Raw genomic sequence first — 18,616 nt, forward strand, 5'->3', positions numbered from 1 at the left:
TTAAGTAAACAAGGGGTGCCTGGGTGGCTCAGTGGATTAAGCCGCTGCCTTGGGTTCAGGTCATGATCTCAGGGTCCTGGGATCAAGCCCCGCATCTGCCTTAGCATCCCTGCTGAGCAGAGAGCCTGCTTCCCCTGCTCTCTCTGCCTACTTGTGATCTCTCTCTCTGTCAAGTAAATAAATAAAAATAAATAAATAAATAAAATCTTTAAAAAAGAAAAACGAAATCAAGGAAACAATGAGAAAGTAGGAAGGTTTTTGAAAACCTCAGGGTGGGGGGAGATATAATTATTCTTAAAATTCAAAGAGGGAAGATACTGTGTCTATGAAGAAAGTACTATGAAAAGGGAGAACTGGATAACAGGGTTTTTAGAAATTAAAAATAAGTAAATTATTTCCTACTGAGAACTGGAGAGCTGAATAAGATGGAAACTACATCCATACTTAAGGAGTCAAATTTTGAATGTGAACATTTTACCTATCCAATTGGGTAGGGGAAAGGTTGGAAATGTCAAGAAAATCTCGCAAAAAGGTGCAGTCGTTTAAAAATAAAAGGGAACAGATGATAAAGGAGGAAAAAAATAAAAATCAATCTGGAAGGTCTAATATCTAACAGGAGCTCTAAAAAGAACAGAAAAAAAATGGTCCTGATGTTAAATAATTCAAGGAAGTATTATTGAATTTCTATTTGGAAAGGGCTCACCAAGTGCCTAGCACAGTAAATTAGTACCAAGATGTATCACCATAAAATTTCAGAACCCCGGGAAGCCTAAATGGTTCAGTCAGTTAAGGGTCTGCCTTGGACTCAGGTTATGATCCAAGGGTCCTGGGCTGGAGTCCTGCACTCATTGGGCTCCTTGCTCGGCGGGGAGCCTGCTTCTCCCTCCACCTGCTGATCCCCCTGCTTATGCTCTCTCCCTCTGACAAATAAATAAATAAAATCTTTTTAAAAATTTTCAGAACCCCAGGAATAAAGAGAACCTCCTGAAGACTTCCAGAGAGAGTAGAAACAAGCCACGTGCAAAGCCTTAGGAAAAATAGAGCTCAAATTGACTGCTTAATAGCAACACTCGATGCTGGAAGACAATGTAGTGATAGCTTCAAAATTCTGAAGGAAAACTACTTTGAATCATATTTCCAGATTTGCAGGTTCTTGAAAGGGGTTTTATTTCCCATGCTTTCAAAGTAAGCCACAAAATTGTGCTTTACCAAAGCAAAGGAGTGAAATATCTAGGAAATGAGGATTCAACAGAGAGGAGAGGTAAAGGGAACTCTGAGGATGATGCAGAGAGTTCCAGGATGACCTCTGTGCACAGGCTGAGACAGCCAACAGTGCAGACCAAAGCAAGAGAATGGAAGGATCCAAGAGAGAAAATGGTTGGATTATCTAATATATTTGACAGGGTAAACAAAATATGCATTGAGAAACTATTAGATTATATGGTAAGACTTAATGGTAGTTATACTATTTTAAAAAGCAAATGAGGGGCGCCTGGGTGGCTCAGTGGGTGAAAGCCTCTGCCTTTGGCTCAGGTCATGGTCCCAGGGTCCTGGGATGGAGCCTTGAATCAGGCTCTCTGCTCAGTCCCCCTCTCTGCCTGCCTCTCTGCCTGCTTGTGATCTCTCTGTCAAATAAATAAATAAAATATTTTTTAAAATAAATTAATTAAAATAAAAATTAAAAAGCAAATGCAAAAGTAAAGCAATGATTAATGCCAGGAGAAATGAAAAGTTGTAAAAAGGAAGCATTTACTCATGGGCAAAATGTCAATAACTAAAAACTATATTGACTTCAAAAAGCATGATTTTACTACTTTAAGAGGTAAGGGGGAGGTGGAAGAAAGATAAGTCCATCATTCAAATTTGGAAATAAATATGCAATGTCCAGAATGCATAATTCCATAACTAGTATGAGGTTTAAAAATATGTATGAACTGAGGTGGGGTGGAAAACGGGACAGAGAACTGCTATTAAGAGCTTTCTTAATATGCACATATAATTAATTTAAAAAGTAAAGAGATGGGTATGTACACAAGGTATGTGCAGAGGCTAGCAAATAGGTTGGTTTGCTGAAGTAAAAAATTTAGCCAGGATATAATGAAAAAAATAACTGTAGAAGTAGGTAATTTTGATTATGGAGTTTTGAATATTGTGCTAAGAATCTTTGGAAAGCACTGGGGAATGTGGAGAGATTTCTGAGCAGAAGAGGTACTTACTCTGAAAATGCTAATTTGGCAACAGTGTACAAAATGGGAGTGGGAGGAGCCCACACTTGCTCCTGTGGCCTTAAAGGACCTATGTCTACTTCTCCAGCCTCTTTCTACCACTATCACCATAGTCACAATGGCTTTCTTGTTCCTCAAATTGGGAGAGTTTATTCCTGACTTGAGCCTTTATACCTGACTACAACCTCTGCCTGGAATGCTCCCCCCCCCACCCCACATCAGACCTTCTTCTAGCGGCTGTTTTTTCCATTCTATGTCTTCACTCAAATGGAGGAGGCTTTCTCTAACCACCCATGGTTCTCTTTTCCCTTTTACTATCACATCACTCCATTTTATCTTCTTCATGGCATTTGTTTCTCTAAAGTTATTTATTACAAGCTCTGTGCCTCCTTTCAGGTGAGTGAAAGTCCTGACTGAGGGCAGCTTTAACTGTCTTGTTTTCACTTTATCCCCTGCATTTTGCCTTGCACCTCAGTGGGCACCCATTTATTAAATGGATTAAAAGCTAAGGGGTGAAGAGATCTGTCAGGGACCCATTATACCTAGATCTGATTTGAGATTTACTGTCCCAGTCATGCACTCATTTTCATTCTTGCGCTCATTCTGCATCAGTCCGTTGATTAAGCCACGGCTTTGCACCTAGGTATTGTACTGAGGTTTTTGTTTTTTGTTTTGTTTTGGTTTTAGTTTTTATTTATTTATTTAGAGAGAGTGGGAGAAGGCCAGAGCAGAGGGGAGGGGCAGAGGGAGAAGCAGACTCCCGGCTGAGTAGCGATCCGGATGGAACTGGATTCCAGGACCCTGAGACTGTGACTCCAGCGGAAGGCAGACGCTTAACCTACTGAGCCACCCAGGTGCCCAATACTGAGGTTTTTAAGAAGGAATCAGAACTCGATTTCGTTCTGTCCTCAAGGAACTCGGTTTGGCAGACTCAGTGACAGCTGCTATGCTTTCCAACAGACCCTGAAAGGGCCACGGGAAGGTCACTTTCCTCCATCGATGCCGGGTCAGAACCGCCCCCCCCCCAACTCTGGGGGCCAGAGTAACCTCAGGCTGCTGAGGAACAGCCTATCCCCCTTGGGTCCAGAGCCAGGGTCTTGATGAGTCCACGAACGCGGCCATCCTGGTGAGATCTGCCCTTCCCTGTCTGGGGAGCCTAGGCGACAGCCACCAAGCTCCCCACAGGTCTGGGATCCGAGCGCAGGCGGCGAAGCTCACCGCCCGGCGGGTGGGCGAGGTGTCTGCGGGGCCCGGCAGAGGGCCCGGCCATCTGCCGCGAGGCCAGCGCGGCTCTGCTGCTGCCGGGGGCGGAGCTCGCGCCGGGGCGGGGCCGCGCCGGGGTCGGGGGAGGGGAGCGGGCTGAGCCGCGGCGCAGAGCCGGGAGGGCCGCGGCCACCGGAAGAGTTGCCGTCGCCAGCAGAGCTGGGAGAGTGCGGAGCGGAAGCGGCGGCCGCGGCGGCGGCGGCAGGCGGCGCTGGGACCCGGGAGCGGCCGGAGAACAAGGGAGCTGGCGCCGCGGCCGGCCGCCGAGCTAGGCTGAGCCGCTGGGCCGCGCCGAGCGCCGTCGCCTCCGGAGAGGCCCGGCCGGGCCGCGGGAGCAGGCCGCGCGCGGGCCGCCGGGCCCGAGGCCGGAGCCATGGGTGAGACCAAGATCATCTACCACCTGGACGGGCAGGAGACGCCGTACCTGGTGAAGCTGCCCCTGCCCGCCGAGCGCGTCACCTTGGCGGACTTTAAGGGCGTTCTGCAGCGACCCAGCTATAAGTTCTTCTTCAAGTCTATGGACGACGATTTCGGGTGAGGATGGCCCCTGCCTCACCTCCTGGGAACCCCGGCCCCTCCGGCTTCTCGGGGCCCACTCGGCCAGTTTGGACTCCCCTTGTTACACTGGCTTCTAGCCCTACTCTGGATTCCAGGGGGCGACTTGGGCATTTGGGGGCCCCCCCGGTTTTTCCAGAGGCTGGAGTTCAAGCCCCTTTAGGGACTTTCCTTTTACCTCTTGTGGGGGACCTAGGCCCCCCTAATTCAGGAGGACGTCTAACTCCCCAAAAGCAACCAGAGTTCCAAGCCCCCTTCACCTCCTCAGAGCCAGTGGCCTACATAGACAGACACACCCCCCCTCCACCGGATTCCAGAGCCAGAGCCCCCAACCTGCCGCCTGCCAAAGGAGCCACCTTTTTAGCAGAGACTTGGGGTGTTTGGCACCCGGCCTTTGCCCTCTCCATCTTTTCAGCTCCCAACTCAGAGCCATATTTGGAGTAATGCATCCAGGGGCTATGCTGTAGGACTTTGAACTGGGGGGGAGGGGGAGTGGGAGCGGGGCTCTAGGGCCAGGCTTGCAAGCTGAGGCCAGCAAACCTAATGTTTATTTAGCTGTCTCCCCTTCCTTGTGGGGTGTTTAGGATGTTGTCAAGGAATCAGAGTGCCTGACCCCTGAGAAGTCCCCCCTGGCCTAGGTGCTGATTTCCCTTCAGAATTGGGGCCTTTTTCCTCCAGATGGTAGCCAAGGGGAGACCTTGGAAAGGGCCTCAGAGCCTGGATGGGAGGGCCAGGAAGCTCTCTTCGTGTTCTTCATCTTCCTCTCCCTGGCGGGGTCTTCTCCATCCAGCTGCAGGGCTTTGGACAGGCGGAGTTTGGAAGCAGTGACTTCCCCTTTAAGAAGGGATGGAATGTTGGAGCCGGAAGGTTCTGTAGCAGCTGGCCTGGGAGGGGGAGCCTGGCCCATCCCCTCACCGCCCCCCCAACTCCCAAGGGACTGGGGGAGGGGGAGGCCCCCAGACTTGCCAGCCCCACACTAACTGGGCACTGGGCCTGGCGGCCTGTGGGGAAGGCCTTCCCGGGCCCTCCAGGCCTAAAGGCTGTCTTTCCAGCCCCAGCCTGAGGCCTGCACTGCTCTTTGGAGCTGAGGCCCTAGAGCTGAGTGAAGGGAGACATTCTCCTTCCTGGTGTTTATCAGTCTGGCTTCTCTTCTGGGACCCCTGCCCTTTTGGCCCTGGGAAGCAAGCACCTTCTCTCCTCTTCCACCTAGCATGTTTTGCTGTCACCTTTCCCCATGGAACTCAGGGTTTGATGAGCCCATGAGCTCCTATGTGTGAGAGTGCTTTGTACAGTGGGAAGTCCTGTGCAGCTCCTGACCACTCTGGGTTTTGTTGCTGTTCCTACCCTGGGGTGGGTACTCCTGATGTAGTAATGATTGTCTGGCTTCAGTCCAGAGACAGATACCCCTAACTGGAAGATTCTGAAGGAGGATTGATCTGCAAGGGCTGAGAGTGAGGGGGCAGATGTCTTGGTGTGGTAAGAGAAAAAGAGTTGGAAGAGACCAAGATGCCCCCTCAGGGTATGGGATAGGGCAAATCCTCTAGACCCCAATGTGCTGGAGCCACCCTGGGACTGGATGCCTTGGGGGACTAGAATAGGTATGTGTCTCCACCCTCAACGAACTCACCCCTGAACCCAATGGGCTTAGCTCCCCCCCGTTGTAAACCTAGACCCCTCTGGTCTGCCTCCTACTACCCCCAGGCTGCTGTCAAGCCAGGCCTAACCGGAGTCTTAGGAAGGTCCCCATTTCATCTGCTCACTGTTGACTTGATATTGTTCTTTAAATCCACTGTCCGTTCACTCACTCTTTCTTAGCTTGACCCAATCAGTAATATGAAGTCACAGGTCTGATTTTCTATTTGTATTTCTTTCTAAAATATGTTAAAAATAAAATACTTAACTATTGAATTAAACATTCATTCAGGTGCACCTGAAGCGATCTTGCATACATTAGTGGTACTTGAACCGTCCTTGGCAAAGTATCCTAGTAGACTGTGTTAACAGGGTTGAGAACAAAGCCAAAGAAGGAGATTGATTTTGTTTTTATTCCCAGGATTATTGAGCAGGAGAGGGCTAGAGCTGTCTCGTCACAGAGAACTAGTAGCTGAGAAGTTTATATCTTTCATTTATTTAACAGACTCTTCTTATGATGCTTCAGTGTGCATGCACTGATCTAAATGCTTTTCAAATCTTTACTCATGCAGTCATCTTAACAGCCCTATGAAATAAGTAGTAATATCCCCAGTTTATAGAGGAAGAAACTAGAGCACAGAGAAAAAATAAGTAACTTCCCCAAGGCCACACAACTAGTAAGTGGCAGAGCTTGATTCTGCATCAGAAATCTGGCTCCAAAGTCTAAGGCCTTAATCACAAAATTGTAGGTGTTACTATTATCGTCACCATTGCACAGATACGTCCTCTCTGAAGGAGATGCTGAGCCTTGGCAAACTATAGAGGTGATAGGGCTGCCACTTAGCCCCTTGAGACCAGGGTCAGGTAGAGGCCAGCGACCTCTGCGGACAGCTGGGAGAGTGGGTCAGAGGAGAAAGGCTGCTCTCCAAGCTCACCCTCTGAGGTTCCAGTTGGTGAAGCTGGAGGACTCCCCAACTCCCATCTGGTCTCCAGAAGTATTTGTCAAGCTAAGGTAGGCCAGACCCTCTTAAACTGCTGCAAAAATGGAGGAAGAATAAACATTTTCAGCACTGAGGAAGATGGGAGACAGAGGCTAGAGTGGCCTCGAGGTGGGCGGGAGCAACTTGGGAAGTTGGGCTACCAACTGTGTTGTTCCTCGCTCTATGTCACATACTGCCGTGCCTCTGGGCCTTCTCAGAGCACATTGCTCTTCTCTTGTCTTCCCCACGTGCATATTGCCCCATCCTCTGCATTGAGCTTTGAAAGTTATGGCACTTTATCCCATTTATCGTTACACCTACCCAGCTTCTAGCCAGGACCTGACACCTAAGAAATACTCAACAGATGTCTGTCCAGTGCACACATCTGCTGCTCTTATGGTTCTGACCACTTCCAACTTGCCATATACTTGCATGAACTATCCATTGGGCCATAACCTCCAAGGACAAGGCAGGCTCCTGGTCTGATGCACCTTGAAGTTTATACAGTAGCAAGCACAGGATTTAAAACCTGCTGGGTTCTTAGCAAAGGCTTTTTAATTGAACAACGATGGACAGTGAGTGATGCGCAGATTTGTTTGGTCCCTGCCCTTAGAAACTTACACCAAGTTGGAAAGAGAGTATGGAACCTGCTAAAAATTGGCACAGCTAATAGTTAGCTTTTATCATAAGCCAAGATCATGCCAGGCATTCACAAATCCCACTTACCAGGGTAAGACAAAGGTTTGGAAAAGTTAAGAAACTTCTCTAAGCTAGGAGAGCTAATATGTGGCAGAATTAGAACCCAGATTTGCGCAGCTCTGCTTGGGGCGTGTGTGTGTGTGTGTGTGTGTGTGTGTGTGTGTGTGTGTTAGTGCTATGCAACCATGAGCCATTCATCTCCATGATGGGAGGGGGAGGCCTGTCTGAGGTCCCCCAAGGCTGTTGCTGAAGATCAGCTGATCGTTATGAGTCAGCAGAGCCTTGGCGACCTGTCGGTGACCCCTAGAAAGAGAGGAAACATCTGTAGCATTGGAGCTGTGTGGTGGGGCCTGCTAGGGGCGGGGGTGGTGTGGTGGGGACTCAGCAGCAGTTTCCCACCACAGGGAGACCCTCTCCAGAGCACTCAATCTCTGCCATGCAACCCACATACCCCATTTTCCTTTGAGCCCCAGTTCCCATATTGGACTGGAAGCTTAGGGTACCTTCTGGTCAGCCTGGCTAATGACTCTGAGCTATCTCCATGTCCCTTCTTTTCAGCATGTTCTATCCTTGGGCTTTCTGCCATCGTGGGCTTGACCAGAATGATTAGAGCTGCTTTCCCAGGGTCTTTGTGGGGTTGGAAATGCTGGAGGAACCAGAGCTGGATGGGAGGGAGAAGGGCAGGCTCGGTCTTTGAACTTGGCTGTGAGTCCAAGAATGTGAGCATCATAAGGAGCCAAGCACGTTCCCGGCTCTGGGCAGAAGCTGCTCCAAGAACAAGGAAGGACTAGGCTTCCCAGCCTCCTTTCTTGCTGTCTTCCCTCTCTGCTCACAACCCCAGGCATGTGTCTTCCTCTTGCCCCTGATCACATCTTTCCAGCTCTGTACTCCTAGAGTGTTTGACACAGTCTGGGGTCCTCAAACTTTTCCATTCCTTTCCCTAGCCCCAAACTGTAATCGTGGTCTGACTTCTTGCCTTGATGTATCCCCCGAGCCAAACTACATGCCTGTACACATCCCACCCCCTCCCTGCCCACATCACTGTCTCCTCCCCCCACTACCACCACACATACAGATCCACATCACCTGTCATTGTAAGAGAAAAAATGTGAAATACCATGGAAAGACTGTAGGTTTTGCAGTCAGGCAAGCTTGGGGTTGAATTCCAACTCTGATATCTTCTAGCTCTGTGACCTGGACAAGTTACTGAGTGTTTCTCCATTTCTTTACTCATAAAATGAGGATCTTATCCTTACAATGAAGGTGATGTGAAGATTATACATCCTAACTATAGGGAAATATGATGGTATAATAGGTAAGAATAAAGGCTAAAGAATCATGCTGACTAGGATTCAAATTCCAGCTTTTATTAGTGTGTGACTGTAAGTGAGTTTCTGAACCTACTGAGCCTTAGTTTCCCCATCTGTATCTGTCTTAGCATTGCTGTGAGTAGTAAATGACCCAAATAAAGTGCTTAGCTTAGTGCTTGGCCCATGATTCATGCTTAGTAAATGAGAGCAGTTGGTACTGTTAGCATAATGGCAGTGGGGGATGTTCATTAGACACCTTTTCCCCTTCTCTTTCCTAATTTACTGAAACTCTTCATCCATACCTCCCAGAAGAATGTCAGGATTCCCAAGAAGGAAAAGACAGAAATAAGGGTGTGCTTTTTCCTAGTTTAAGGTCAGAGGGAAAGAATAAGTCCAGCCCAGAAGAGCTATGTTGGGACTGGATAACACACTCTTGGAATTCTAGGGAGTAGCCACATTTATGGGGGACAGCAATTTGTCAGTGTAATTTGCAATCACCTGATAACTGAAAGGACACCCCAGGATGGCGTCTGGCCTGGGCAGGGCTGGTGTCTTCCTGGCGGTGCTAAAGAACAGTCCCTGGGTGACCCCCACTTCTGCTCCCATTTGAATACACTTAGGCTGGTGACATGATTCCCAGTTTAGGGTGGAGGGGCCTTTGAGTTAGGATTGTGAGGACCCTTCCATTTCCACCCTAGAAAGCTCACTCTGATACCGCCACCCTTTCCCTGCAGAGTGGTGAAGGAGGAGATCTCTGACGACAATGCCAAGCTGCCCTGCTTCAATGGCCGGGTGGTGTCTTGGGTAAGGAGCCCTCCTCAGCCCTCTCTCTTCCTGCGTCCCTGCAGTGCACTAGCCAGGAAAAGCATTGCTAAGATTACTGCTAGTGGTTTTATACTTCAATATCTGACTCTCCACTGAGTTTTCTACCTGAACTGTTTCTCACCCCAGATTCTGTAGCCTTGGTGAAAGATGTGGGTGGGGAGGTGGAATGTGGGGAGGGGAAGGACAGAAACACTCACCAGAGACACAGATGTCTCCTACGCCCTTTGAGGCACTTTGCCGCAGGTTCCAGCCAACCTCTGTCTGGGACCACTGACCCTTGTTCTCTGCCCCCATCCCACTTTAATAGCTCGTGCCTTCCATCCTCCCCATCCGTGAGCAGTGAGTCCAGTCATCATCCCAGCTGACCTTGCACAGTCCTGTCTCCTGCCTCCATATCCCCTGGTTCATTCTCCCCAAGTCTGCATGCCATGCCGGAAGCCAGCTATCTGCTATTTCCCTGGTGCCCCCGTACCATACAACCTACCCATTCTTTCCCCGTCAGCTGGTATCTGCCGAGGGCTCCCACCCAGAGCCAGCTCCCTTCTGTGCTGACAACCCATCAGAACTGCCACCGCCCATGGAGCGCACAGGAGGCATTGGGGACTCCCGGCCCCCATCCTTCCAGTGAGTGTGGCCTGAGAGTGGAGCGGGCCCATGGGGGAGGCCTGCATCAGCTCAGCCCAGGCCTGGGGGGAGGGAACCCCCAGCCTGCCCCCTCTCCCACCAAGTCCTCTCTTCCCCACAGCCCTCATGCTGGTGGAGGCAGCCAGGAGAACCTGGACAACGACACAGAGACGGACTCCTTGGTGTCTGCCCAGCGCGAACGGCCACGCAGGAGGGACGGTCCAGAGCACAGTGCGTCTTCCCTGAACAGACGCCTTCCCTCCCCATCCCTACACCTTCCCTCATTGCTTCCATTCAGCTACCCACTTCTTTGCCCTTTCCTGAGCTCTGGGTATGCCTGACCCCAGTGCAGCCCCAAGCCCAGCCCTGTGCCTCCCTTCCCTGCTGCATGGGCACTGTGAACCCAGCTACCTCTGTTCCCTGCAGCAACCCGGCTAAATGGAACTGCAAAGGGGGAGCGGCGGCGAGAGCCAGGGGGTTATGATAGCTCATCCACCCTTATGAGCAGCGAGTTAGAGACCACCAGCTTCTTTGATTCGGATGAGGATGACTCTACTAGCAGGTGGGGCTTTGGTTTCATTGATACTATGGGGCAGGTGACCCCCGAGGAGCCCTGACCCCACCTCCCCCCAGGATGGTGGGACCCTGGGAGGGCTGTGGGCTTTGCATAAGGGATTTGGGCCCTGCGGTGCCTCTTGTGGGGCAGGGCTGGGCCAGCCTGGTGGGGAACGACTGTGGGCCCCCCAGGTTCAGCAGCTCCACAGAGCAGAGCAGCGCCTCACGCCTGATGAGAAGACATAAGCGGCGGCGGAGAAAGCAGAAGGTTTCGCGGATTGAACGGGTACGGGACCTGAGAGGCCAGGGATGGGTGGGAGCAGACTGAGCCCTGTGCAGGCAGATCCAGGCTGTGTGCGTCCTTAGACCCCCTTCTTTTGGGCCAGCGTTTGAGCCTTAGAGGGGAGGGGAGGCCGTGGGCTGAGGAGGAGCTAGGTGGGAGCAGTGAGTTCTTGCCACCCCTGCATGCTGCTCAGTGCCTCTTTCTATTTCAGTCCTCGTCCTTCAGCAGCATCACGGACTCCACCATGTCACTCAACATCATCACTGTCACTCTCAACATGGGTGAGTCTGGTGAAACAATACTCTTGAGGGCCTACCTACTGTATGCCAGATACTGGGCAGACTTGAGGAGTTCAGAGAGGCACAAGATATGTTCCCTGCCCCCAAGGAGCATTCTTTCATAAACATAAACTGGTACATCAACTGACCATTTCAGTAGCTCACGATCAGGGCTATGACAGAGGTAAGCACAGAGAGCTGTGGAAATAGAGGATGGCATCAGGGAAGGCTTCCCGGAGGAGGTAATTTCTGATTCCTATCCCCCTTCCCTTTTTCAGCCATTGCTTGTCACTCTCTGATTTCTGCCCTAGGTGCTGTCTTTAGGAGATAGCTGAATGTAGTAAAAAGAGTCCCAACCTTAGAATTTAAGTCTGAGTTGAATCCTGTCTTTGCAACTTAATGGCTTAGAAAAGTCATTGAGGTTCTCCGAACCTCTGTTGCCTGCTTTGTAAAATGGGACTAAGAGTCCCTGTGACAGAGCTGGCAAGGACTAAATGGAAGTATGAGTGACCATACTGAGCATAGGGCCTGGTTCAGGTTCACTGAAATGTTAGTTACCATCCCTTTCCACCCTTTTCTAATAAGGGGCTCAGAATTTGGGTAGGAACCTTATTCCCCTCTTAAGGTTGTGTCACTCTCTATAGAAAAGTACAATTTTCTGGGCATCTCCATTGTGGGCCAGAGCAACGAGCGTGGTGACGGAGGCATCTACATTGGCTCTATCATGAAGGGTGGGGCTGTGGCTGCAGACGGACGCATCGAGCCAGGAGATATGCTGTTACAGGTACCGCTGCCCCCAGAGGGTGGTGCTGGGGTTGGGGCGTAGGGGGATAATCCCCACCCCTGTACCGGCTCATTTAGAGACCACTGCTTGGTAGGGGGAAGACCTCCTGATCCATTAAGCCTAGCTTCCCTACCCATCTCCCCAGCCCAGCTGCTTATCCCACTTCTGACCCTCTCTCCCAGGTAAACGAGATCAACTTTGAAAACATGAGCAATGACGACGCAGTCAGGGTCCTGCGGGAGATTGTGCACAAACCGGGGTATGGATGGGATGGGACATGGGAAGGAGGGAGCAGGCACTTCTGGCCATCAGGCAGGGGGCTTATCTGGACTCCACGCATCCAGCCCTCACTAGGAACCCCCTTGCTTTCAGGCCCATCACCCTGACTGTAGCCAAGTGCTGGGACCCAAGTCCACGTGGTTGCTTCACACTGCCCAGGAGTAAGTGGTTGGGGGACTCGGCCCTAAAGCTGGTGCTTGGTACATGTGAACCCTGTCTCTCCATACTTCTCTGTTCCCCTGAACCCTCATACCTTCCCTGTGGGGCCTGGCAATGGGCAGCCCCTGACTCTCCTCCTCCCTGCAGGCGAGCCCATCCGGCCCATTGACCCTGCAGCCTGGGTCTCCCACACTGCAGCCATGACCGGCACCTTCCCTGCCTATGGCATGAGCCCCTCCCTGAGCACCATCACCTCCACCAGCTCTTCCATCACCAGCTCCATCCCTGACACAGAGCGTGAGTGTCCAGCCCTGCCCCCTAGGCCCAGCAGGCAGGCCCGGGTGGGAGGGACTGATGAAGGCCCACATGGAGACTCTTGCTTAAAAGTCAGAGGGGGCTGGAGAGGGGGCTGAGTTCATTCCAGCTACCTCACACTGCAGCTTCCCCCAGTGGACACCTGACCCTCACTAAACAGTGTTTGCCTCTGAGCCTGTATTGAGCACCCTGTGAGCCTCAGTTTCCTCTAGTAAAATGGGACTAATGATATGCACTCTACCGGGTTCCGGGGTGAGGGAGGGAGGGTTTAATGAGAGGATATAAGTGAGGCCCCCATCCCAGGATGTAGCATAAAGTAAGCACTCAATAAATGACTGCCATTTTTACTGTAACACACATGTTATACACTATGCTAAGCACCTTCATTTATATTATTTAATTCTCTCTTCAAATATCCTTGCAAAATATGGGGCACCTGGGTAGCTCAGCTGGTTAAGCATTGGACTCTTGATCTCAGCTCAGGTCTTGATCTCAGGGTTGTGAGCGCAAGTCCTGTGTTCAGGGCTCCACACTGGGCGTGGAGCCTACTTTAAAAAAAAAAATCCTTGCAAAATAAATATTAAAGTCCTTATTTTTACAGAGGAGGAAACTAAGTGTCCTAGAAGTCGGTAATGTGCCCACCATTGGTCCGTAGTCATTAGATGGTAGAGCTGCAGAGCAGACTCCTCTCTACCTAACTCTGTAGCCTCTTTCTGCCTCACCATTCTGCCTCCCACCCCCAGGCCTAGACGACTTCCACCTGTCCATCCACAGTGACATGGCCGCCATTGTCAAAGCCATGGCCTCCCCTGAATCTGGGCTGGAGGTCCGTGACCGCATGTGGCTCAAGATTACCATCCCCAACGCTTTCATCGGTGAGAGGGCCGCATGGTGGGATGAAGGACGGGGTGGGGAGTGATGGGGCAGGGCAGGCTGGGGGCTGAAGATCTCCCTTGGGCCATTCCCTTGAGCTGGAACCAGCCCCAGCCTTGTGGTTTCTGGGAGGTCAGAGGAGCCCAAGTCAGGTGGGCCTTGCAGTCAAGTGGTGGCCTTGCCCCCAGGCTCGGATGTGGTGGACTGGTTATACCACAACGTAGAAGGCTTCACGGACCGGAGAGAGGCTCGAAAGTACGCCAGCAACCTGCTAAAAGCCGGCTTCATCCGCCACACTGTCAACAAGATCACCTTCTCTGAGCAGTGCTACTATATCTTCGGTGACCTCTGTGGCAGTACGTGCCTCCCCCACCTCCTTGCTCTGTCCGCTGGCTGGGAGTGGGGAGGTGCACACGGATGTTGCAGTAGACCCCAGGGAGCCCACATGAGGCATGAGCAGGCAGCCAGGCTGGGGGCCCAGCTTGAGGCCTGACACAGGCCTCCCTCTCTAGTAGAAGCAGAGCCCATTCCGGCCTTTTCACCTGCTCTGCATCCCCATCTTGGGTCTGGCATTTTCTAAGTGCCTCCTCTGTTTCTGGCCTATGCTGGTTGTTTCTGAGCATCATCTCACCCTCACTCAGTTCTCACAACGCCCGCCTCCTCAACTTCGGGAAGATGGATCACTGTCCCTATTTCAGCCGAGGAAACTGAGACTTAGAGAAGTTAAATAGTCCACCCATTCTCACAGCCAGATGCAGAGGAGTTAGGCCTTGGGTCCAGGTCTTTCTGGCTCCAGAGTCCTTTTTCTTGCTATCATCTGGAGCTGCCTAGGTATGTGGTGTTGCAGAAACATTGTCTTAGCCAGGTCAAACAAAGATCCTACCATAGGCCCCTGGTCACCCTCCCAGCACCAAGCAGGTTCCACCAAGGCAGGACCTGGGGCTAGCCCGAGGCCCCAAGTCCCCAGCCTCCTCAGACCCTTGAGGATGGGCTGGGTCTTGGGATGAAACTGAAAATAAACTGTCAGGGCCAGCTTAGAGAGGACTCTGCAAGCTGCGCCGAGCATTCTGGACTTGGTCCTGAGAGAGTGCAAAGCCAGTGAGGGTTTTTAAGGAGGAAAGGTCTTCAGGGAACCCCCCTTCTCCTCCTGAGCATGTAGACAGCACTTGGGAAGAAAGGGGAGTCCTCAAAACAGGACAGCATTGCTCAGGGCTGGGAGCAGAAGCCCCCTCCCAGCAGCCGCCTCTGCCTCAGGGAGCCTTTTGTCTGCCCAGAGATGCTTGCTGGCTGGAGTCCAAAAACTAACTTAAAATGCTCACGTTAGGTTCTAAAACTAGAAAGGCTGTTGCTGCAAAGCACAAGTTCATGATGGAGGGTGACGGGTACATAGGGTTTTGGAGTTGGACAGTTCTGGGTTCAAATCCCAGCTCCACCCTCTCTGTGTGAACATGGTAAGTGACAACCTCTCATTGCCTCTATTTCTTGATCTGTAAGTTGGAGGCAGCAGTAGAACCTATCTCAGAGCTGTTTGGAGGTTAAGACAGCCTGTATAATGCTTTTAGTACCATGTTTGGTTCACAGTAAGTGCTCTAAAAACGTTATCCATAAATTTGATTGATTCTAAGGTGAATAGTTCTTTCACATTTCAATATCTCTGAAATTGGGGTGCATCTTATAATTAATGGCTTCTTAGACTCGATCCTGTGTGGTTACTATTGTTATAATTAGCAGAAGTCAGCCCTGGCTCTGAACCTCCAGGGACCGTTAAAGCTTCTGAAGGCAGCTGTGGTTTTTGCTCAAGAGATGTTGTTCTATCCCTGGGGCCTCCTGGGTCTTTATCCGTGGGCCAAGTCCCCTCAGAGGCCCAGCTCAGGGATATGCCGACAGATAGGTCTTTTTCTTCTCGTTGGCCAAGGTCTCCTCAGCCTCCTCAGCAGGAAAGAATTGGGGACCTGGGATCCCCAGAAGCCCCAGTCATTCCCCTCAGGACAGCAGCCTGGAGGTTGAAACAGTCACCAGTTCTTGGGGCATGAGCCACGGCCAGCCCCTGCTCCTCACCACCACCATCCCCCATGCTAGCTGCAGGCCTTGCCAGTCTTATGGCTTAGCTGGTAGACTCCACAGACTGCCTCAGCCCTCTCACATCCCCTCTCCTGACCTCTTCTCTCCTGGAAACTTGAGCTGACTTACAAAGGGCTCCATCTATATCCAACAGCTGGCTGGTAGGACAATTCCAGCTCTCTTAGAGCTCTGGGACCTGGTATGATGAGGTGTGAGCAAGGGGTGTCCCAGGTAGGTCATCACTTCTGGTGGCCCCTTGTATTCCTTTTCAGGTAGTTCCAACATTGGTGTAGGCAGCCTTGCCCTTAAGGAGTGCACGATTTCCTGGGGGGAACCAGAGTTGTGAAACAAGTAATGTTAATACTGTGAAGAATGAGGCCTGGCTGGGAATGGGGTGGAGGGCACAGAGGAGGCACCTAAGTGGTTCTCTTTCTGAGGCCTTTCCACCTTACCCAACAGCAAATCCATTCGGGCCAAGTCCCTTCTGTCCGGGGGCGCTCTGAAAAGCCTATGTTTGTTCTGGCCTATAATGGGTACTTTTTTTAGTCCTAGGTGAAGGGAGAGGGCAAAGTTTCACCTAAGTTTCCCCCAACTGCTCCCTACTCTTTATTAATGACTCACCTGGAAAGGTAAGAAGAAAATAAGTAACTCCTAGCTTCTGCTCTGGCCAGTTTGGATTGACCTCAGGCAGGTCATTTAACCTCTCTGGACTTCACTTTCCTCATCTGGAAAAAATGTGACTGATGCCCTCTTCACAGGCTGGTGGTAACATCTGCATGAGGTGAAGGGCTTTGATCATGCCTAATGACTTGCAGGTTTGCAGTACCTGTCTGCTAATTCAGCTTCCCGCACTCCCCTAAGTGAACAGAGAACATTGCCCGTTTAAGACTTCTGCTCCTTCTTCCAGTTTACTAAGGAAGGAGGAGAAACTGTCAGACCCCTGGAAGGGGACCTTCCTGGGAATGGGAGTTGGATGTCAGGATTGGGCATTGAGCATCTGAAGTGGGGGCTTAGGGCCTTCCTGAGGAGGGTTTCCCTTGGTGCTGTGTCCGCAAGGGTCTCCCTCTCCACCATCTCAGATGGGTGGTAGAGGGGCTCTGAAGAAGTGAGAGATCTCTGACCTGTGCCTCCTCTGATTTTGGGGATAAACTACCACGGGTGTTAGGTGTCGTCGTAAATGTGCCCACCCAACCTAGAGTGGGGACCTCTGTCTCCTGACCTAGGGGCGTGGGAGTATGGGATAGACCCAGCTCATCTGGCCCTCTCTTCCCCTCCACAGACATGGCCAACTTGTCCCTCCATGATCATGACGGTTCCAGTGGTGCCTCTGACCAGGACACACTGGCCCCTTTGCCACACCCAGGGGCCGCCCCTTGGCCCATGGCTTTCCCTTACCAGTACCCACCACCCCCACACCCCTACAACCCACACCCAGGCTTCCCAGAGCTGGGGTACAGCTATGGCGGGGGCAGCGCCAGCAGTCAGCACAGTGAAGGTAAGGCAGAGGCAGCGGTGTGGGGGGCACAGGAGAGCCCCGACACACTTCTGCAAGCTCTGAGCATCCCCACCCTGGGCCTGCCTGTCCCCTACAGGTAGCCGGAGCAGTGGCTCCAACCGTAGCGGCAGCGACCGGAGGAAGGAGAAGGACCCGAAGGCGGGAGACTCGAAGTCGGGAGGCAGCGGCAGCGAGTCGGACCACACAACCCGCAGCAGTCTGCGGGGGCCACGGGAAAGGGCGCCCAGCGAGCGCTCGGGGCCTGCTGCCAGCGAGCACAGCCACCGCAGCCACCACTCAATGGCCAGCAGCCTGCGCAGCCACCACACGCACCCGAGCTACGGTCCCCCTGGCGTGCCCCCTCTCTACGGTCCCCCCATGCTGATGATGCCCCCACCGCCCGCGGCCATGGGGCCCCCAGGAGCCCCTCCGGGCCGCGACCTGGCCTCTGTGCCCCCCGAACTGACAGCCAGCAGACAGTCCTTCCGCATGGCCATGGGAAACCCCAGTGAGTTCTTTGTGGATGTGATGTGAACAGGGCCCCTCCCCCACGTCGATCCCGCTCTCCCGGGCGGCTGTGTCCCTCTCTCCATCCGTCCGTCTTTTTTACTTTGTCTGGTACCTGAAAGGGAAATAAATTGAACTAAATTCAGGCGCGCTAACTGCTCGCTGGGCGCAGCGAGGGCGGGGTGCACCCACCGGTCGCCACTGCGGCCCCTAACCTGCCACCAGCCCCAGCTTGTCCCCCTGCCTACTAACCGCTGCATAGGCCTTCCCAGGATGCTTCATGTCCCTGGGACCCGACTTGCTGGTGCTGCTCCTTATTCCCCACACACACTTCAGGAGTTGACCCCAGCAGACCCCTTTCCGGCCTGCTTGTCCCTTTATCCTCACTTTTCCCCCCTCAGCAACCTTGCACCATTCATTCCGCTACATCAGTCCTCCATTAACTGCATCCCCTCGAGCATGTGTGCCAATCTCCTAACTTTTCCCCTCACAATACTGACACCAAAAAATACTTGCTTCATCTACCCCTCCTCCTAACTGCCCACCACACCTCCCAGGGCTGCCTCAGTACTACACCTTAGAGCCGTAATCCCTTCCAGTAAGCATCCAAGCTATCCCAGCCTGTGCGGACCTTTACTGGAAGCCCGAGGACCCCCCTCAGTTGCCTGAGCTGCTGGTGGCTTCCAGGAAGCATATCCGCTCCACCCCTATACCTGCACCCCCACGCCCACCCTGTGTGCTGGTTCCTTCGTACCCCTAACCCTACTAACCAGCAGGCTCATCTCACCTCTGGGCCTGAAACATTTCTTTTCTTTCTTTTTTCTTCCCTCAATTTTTCCTGGGCCTGGAGCAGCCAAGAATTTCGGGCTGTTTGACTTTCTGTGAGCCCCCAGCAAGGGGAGGCCCAGCCTCCG

At 52.2% G+C, this 18,616-nt stretch overlaps 1 protein-coding gene across 1 annotated transcript; it reads left to right on the top strand.

Annotated features, from left to right (window-relative positions):
- The first annotated feature begins 3,721 nt into the window (after positions 1-3,721).
- On the top strand, positions 3,722-17,847 carry DVL3 (dishevelled segment polarity protein 3). Its single transcript, XM_080798160.1, has 15 exons — positions 3,722-4,022; positions 9,399-9,468; positions 9,992-10,113; positions 10,235-10,344; positions 10,540-10,675; positions 10,861-10,954; positions 11,163-11,232; positions 11,874-12,013; positions 12,196-12,272; positions 12,386-12,453; positions 12,599-12,748; positions 13,510-13,641; positions 13,828-13,995; positions 16,980-17,195; positions 17,293-17,847. The coding sequence occupies exons 1-15, from the start codon at positions 3,862-3,864 to the stop codon at positions 17,727-17,729; spliced, it is 2,151 nt and encodes a 716-aa protein (XP_080654286.1). The 5' UTR covers positions 3,722-3,861; the 3' UTR covers positions 17,730-17,847.
- The last annotated feature ends 769 nt before the right edge of the window (positions 17,848-18,616 follow it).

Source organism: Martes martes (assembly GCF_963455335.1).
Source record: "Martes martes genome assembly, chromosome: 1".
NCBI lineage: Eukaryota > Metazoa > Chordata > Mammalia > Carnivora > Mustelidae > Martes > Martes martes.